This window comes from Notothenia coriiceps, unplaced genomic scaffold, assembly GCF_000735185.1.
Source record: "Notothenia coriiceps isolate Sejong01 unplaced genomic scaffold, NC01 NC01_scaffold00000372, whole genome shotgun sequence".
NCBI lineage: Eukaryota > Metazoa > Chordata > Actinopteri > Perciformes > Nototheniidae > Notothenia > Notothenia coriiceps.
The window spans coordinates 708-5,912 of NW_011333073.1; the positions used below are offsets into that span (position 1 = coordinate 708).

Below are 5,205 nucleotides of genomic sequence, written 5' to 3' on the forward strand. Positions count from 1 at the left end.
GTAATAAGTAGATATTAGGCCAGCCAATCAGGGTTCATTTCAGTTTTTGATGTTGAGCAGCTTTTAAAGCACCAAAAGTTACAATGTTATCTCAGTATTTATTACTTTGGACTAGAGCAAATCTGTTATGTTGTTTTCTCTTTAAATGTTGTTGAGACCTGAGTAATTTTGAATTGTATATTCCTTTTTATATATTAGGGCTGTGACAAAATATCGTTACAAAATAGAAACATTGTATCAATCAAATGTAATATTTAACTTTGATTACTGAGCACCTTTTTAATTGTGAAATAAATGTGACTTATTTTGTATTGGGCATAGATGATAGGTTGAACAAGATTAACATAAAGATTTAAGAGGCACTTATATGATTGTATTAACATATCAATATTACATTTTAGTATTTTATACAATATAATAATATTACGACAGCTCTAATATATCCAATAAAAAGCCATCTGTTGGATTTTTGCAGGTCAGGTAAGGGTGCCATCCACATGTGGAACCTGAACACCAGGAGGGCCGAGACGGTTGTAGAAGGGCATTCTGGGAACTCAGTCGTGTGGGTCAACACACTGCGGGGGACAGACACTCTCATCAGGTGAGGACGACTTCTGATAACATGTCCGTCCCTCTTACTCTAAACTTTCTACGACCATTTTGGAATAGACCTTTTTATTGGTAACTTCAGATTTCATTGTTTTTTTGTAACTATACTTACAACTTCTGCTCATGCTTTTTGAAATATGCGTTGAACTGCAGCGCGTGTCTTTTCTCTTGGCCTCTCTGTTGTGGAGCAGTCAGGGACGGGACATGCGAGTGTGTCTGTGGGATCTGAGTGAGGGTCGCAGGGCGGTGCTGGACTCGCTGTGGACCGGCAGCGTTGGGTTCTGTCAGTGCTCGCTGCTGGAGATGAGTACCGGGACACATCTGCTGGCCTTCGCTGGACAACAGACCGAAGAGGTTAGACATCAGCAATGAAACTCTAAATTGTCTTTGGGTGTGGATAAGATAAGATGGAGCTTTATTAATCCCGATTGGGAAACTCAGTGGGTTTTTTGACGAATAAAAGAGCAATCTTTTCCCACTTCCTTTAGCTCTGTTCTGTTCTTTTAGTTTTAGCGCCTGGCCAACACGCTCATACATCATTTAGAGATATATTGTTTGTTTTTGGTACATTTATTTCCATGTTATCGTTTCCATTTATTCACTGTTCGTTCTCTTCTTTAAACAAAAATGAAGGTATCTTACCAGACGATGTTGAAACAGTTTCGTCACTTAAATAAACAAATCGTAACTTCTCTGCAGTGCAGCGGTCAAAAAAACGTGTGGCTTCACAACCAAAATAGAACCCAGAGTATAATCAGCAGGACTCTTTTAACCAGCCGAGGCAATCGAAGCACCAATCAGCCGCTCCGCCCAACCGTGGCTGCGGATCACGCTCAACTGACACCAATCAATTATACTCCATTACATACATTAAATGATTATATAATCAAAATAAAAAATCAACGTTTTGGCTCTTACAGTGTGAAAACAGTATTTATTTTATGTCCAGTATTTGTGTCACATTGTTGACCCCTTGTTGTGCAGCCTGGCGGATGTGATGGGTCGAGGTATAGTATCTTTGTTTAGCTTATTTTGTAAATAGCAACCAATCTGCCAGTTCATGCTGGGATGTACTCCCATTAAAAAAAAAAAAAAAATGGATGCAATTTCACATTTTAACCTAAACATTTGCCAAAGATGTACATTTTCACAGTTTGTATTGGAAGTTTACTCTTTATAATTGCAAATGTTTAGGTTAAAATGTGAAATTGCATCCATTTTTTTTTTTTTTTACTTGGTCTGAGGAACTATTCTAATTTTTTGAGATAGGATTTTTGAGTTTTCTTAAGCTGTATGCCATAATCAGCAATATTAAAATAATAAAAGGCTTGCAATATTTCAGTTGATTTGTAATGAATCCAGAATGTATGACATTTTTGTTTTTTTTAATTGCATTACAGAAAATAAAGAACTTTATCACAATATTCTAATTTTCTGAGACAGTCCTGTATCTGTCCGTCCGTCCGTCCATCCGTCTGTCTATATATCTATCCATCTATCTATCTATCTGTCTGTCCGTCCGTCTATATATCTATCTATCTATCCATCTATCTATCTGTCCGTCCGTCCGTCTGTCTATATATCTATCCATCTATCTATCTATCTGTCTGTCCGTCCGTCCGTCCATCCGTCTGTCTGTCTATATATCTATACATCTATCTATCTAATCCGTCTGTCTGTCCATCTATCTATCTATCTATCTATCTGACTCCTTTGTTTACCACCTGAACAGAGAGACATCTCTATGTAAAACTTGTACTTCTATTGGCTAGCGCTTCAACACATTGTACGTGATAGGCTAAGGGGGCGGGACATCTCTAAGCGGTTGACCAATCACAACAGAGCCGGCCATCTAATATTCAATACAATTCTATTTCAATTCAAAGGTTGCACATAAACACAAGTGTCGACATTTATTTTTTTAAAGTCTACAATTATTTATATCCTAACGTTAGCTTTTACTTTAGAAATCATAAGTGGTGTTAATATGTGGAGATTATCCAGCTGGAAAATGGACTTTATCACACGTAAGATTTGCTATCTGGTTACTCAGCAGCAGTTTGATACTCAGTTTTTTGTATTTGTTTTGAGAACATATCGCCGCTGCATTGATTATCCGCCCGCCCACCTGTAATGGGCGCATCGACCTCCAGCATGCACTTCTCCTGGCGCAGGATGTTGGCTCCGTCGTTGATGATCTTCAGCGCCGCCTCCTCCTCCACGCGGCCCTCCTTCACCAGGTGAGTCCGCAGCACCTCGGGGTTCGGCTTCCCGTCCACATAAAGCTCTTTGACCGTCAGCTTCTGCTGCGGGGGGTATGGCACCGCTGGGGAGGGAACAATCAGATCCAGGTTTATCACCAGGTAGGTTGACACGTACAAGGAATTTGACTTGATGTCGTGGTGCATACATAAAAGTAAAACAAAAATGTAAAAAACACAGATAGAGAACTATGCATTTATCAGGTTAATTACATTGTTTGTTGCCATTGTGATCTTTTAATTTTACACTTGAAGATTTATTAATCAGTTAAAAGAGAGTTTCATAAAAACATGATTTTGTATTAAAGAGGCCCTATTCTGCTTTTTGGGGTTTTCCCTTCCCTGTAGTGTGTTCTATAGGTTTTAGTGCATGTGAATGGGCTACAAAGGCTAATATCCCTGTGTTCCCTTCAGAGGGAGTTTCTCTCCCACACTCCCCCCCTAACTGCTTCAAACAACTCCATTGGACTCCTTTGTTTGCTTCCGGAACATGGTGACAATTGGCTAGCGCTCCAACACATTGTACGTGATTGGCTAAGGGGCGGGACATCTCTAAACTGACCAATCAGAGCAGACTGGGCTCTGGTTTCAGACAGAGGGTGAAAAGAGGTGCTGCAGCACAGGCAGGTGTCTTCCCACTTTGCTCCTTTTTTACATTAGACCACATAAGAAACTATACTTGTTTTGCTTGGTCGTGGTTCTTAGGGTTATGGTTAGAGTTTATAGATCTAATGATGCATCCCATAAAGCATTGCATCAAGTCTGTTGACGAAGAGATTGTTGTTGGGGCGAAATGGGAATAAACCACACAGACAGTGCTATGAAGTGCAATAAAGAGCTTTTTGAACATTAAAGCATGGAGACATGTCAAAGGAGAGGCACTAAATACTGATATGAAGCCGAAAAATTGGCAGAATAGGGCAGAGATTTTAAAGACCAATAAAAATACCGGCAGATTAATCGTTAACGAAAACAATAGTTGGTTTCAGCATTTGGTATTTTTTTAATTCAAACAGCACAGAGGCAGGACTGAGTCGATTAAAGTCAAATTGCTATCTCAGAATTCATCAATGTCATCACATATTTTCCTCATATTGATTTCGGGTACGATGTGTTTACAGAGACATGTTTTGAAAATAATTGTTAAACATTAAGCTGTGCATACCATGAACGGAACAAATACAAATGAAATGTTCTGGAGCTGTAATCATGAGCGCTGACATTTGCATCGAGAGAGCTAAGATGAAGGTATTGGCAGCAGAGGAAGAGGAGGGGGTCAGTACACCTACATGATGAAGAGATGCACAGAGCGACAGCAAGAAGCCCTGCAACCCCCCCACCTTCTCCTCTCAGTAATCTGCTGCTGCACCGCCCACACAATCCTTTTAGCGTCGTCACTTAAAGTCACTGCTTCAGACCTGAGAGCTGCAGCAACACAGCAGCAACGACTGAAACTCAAACACCTAAGATTTCCATCGACATAACTACACTGTATGTACGTATGACAAATAAAAGCCTTGAACATCTCAGTGCCTGACAGAGGGTCCAGGAACACACATATCTACAAAGTGTAAGAGATTATCGTTTGTATTTCAAGGCTTCAAGGCTTGTATTGTCATGTGTGCATAGCAACAGTGTAGATATGACAATGAAAATATTAGGTCACAGGCTCCTCCAACAGTGCAACACAATAACACAGATAATAGTGCAAGCAAATACAATTAATTGAATATAGAGTGTAAGAAAAGGTTTTTAGAGAGTACTTGTCCAAATACATTTTTCCCTTAGCTATACTTTGTACATGCTGCACCTATTTTGAATATCAACATAAAGCATACACGAATCTGGGTTACTGTAACTAAGGTAACATGTTATTGTTTATTTGTTCATATTTGGCAAGAAACATGCTATACAAGAATCTTCCTCTTGGGGCCACTGGAATCTTCTTCTTCGGCATTGTCTTTTACATTTTCCCACAGTTTGACGACGCCGCTAACGTAAGTGAGCGATAAGAGTTTACTGCATCACACCAAGCCCCCAGATAGTGCGCCGGACTCTGATGAAAATATTTGTTGTGTCCAAACGGCGGTACTACAATTTCCGTATCAGTCCGTGACGTAACTGGGCCCAGAAAGACTTTTCCCCATTGACTAACATGAAAGAGACGTCTGTAAATCAGCAGATCAGTTTTTTTTTTTAAACTACCCAGTATGAACTATTTTATAGCCCTTATTAAAATCATTCGGTCCTTAAAGTTGTAAAATGCACTAAAAGCCGAATCTAGATTTATGTTCTGTCTCCATTCATTCTAGTGAGGCGAGAGTGGGAGCTCGGG

General features: G+C 39.7%; 1 protein-coding gene across 1 annotated transcript; it reads left to right on the forward strand.

Annotated features, from left to right (window-relative positions):
- The first annotated feature begins 473 nt into the window (after positions 1-473).
- LOC104952935 (guanine nucleotide-binding protein subunit beta-like protein 1) lies at positions 474-999 on the forward strand. Its single transcript, XM_010779842.1, has 2 exons — positions 474-601; positions 801-999. Exons 1-2 carry the CDS (start codon positions 498-500, stop codon positions 979-981), a joined length of 285 nt encoding a protein of 94 aa, XP_010778144.1. The 5' UTR covers positions 474-497; the 3' UTR covers positions 982-999.
- Positions 1,000-5,205: the final 4,206 nt, after the last annotated feature.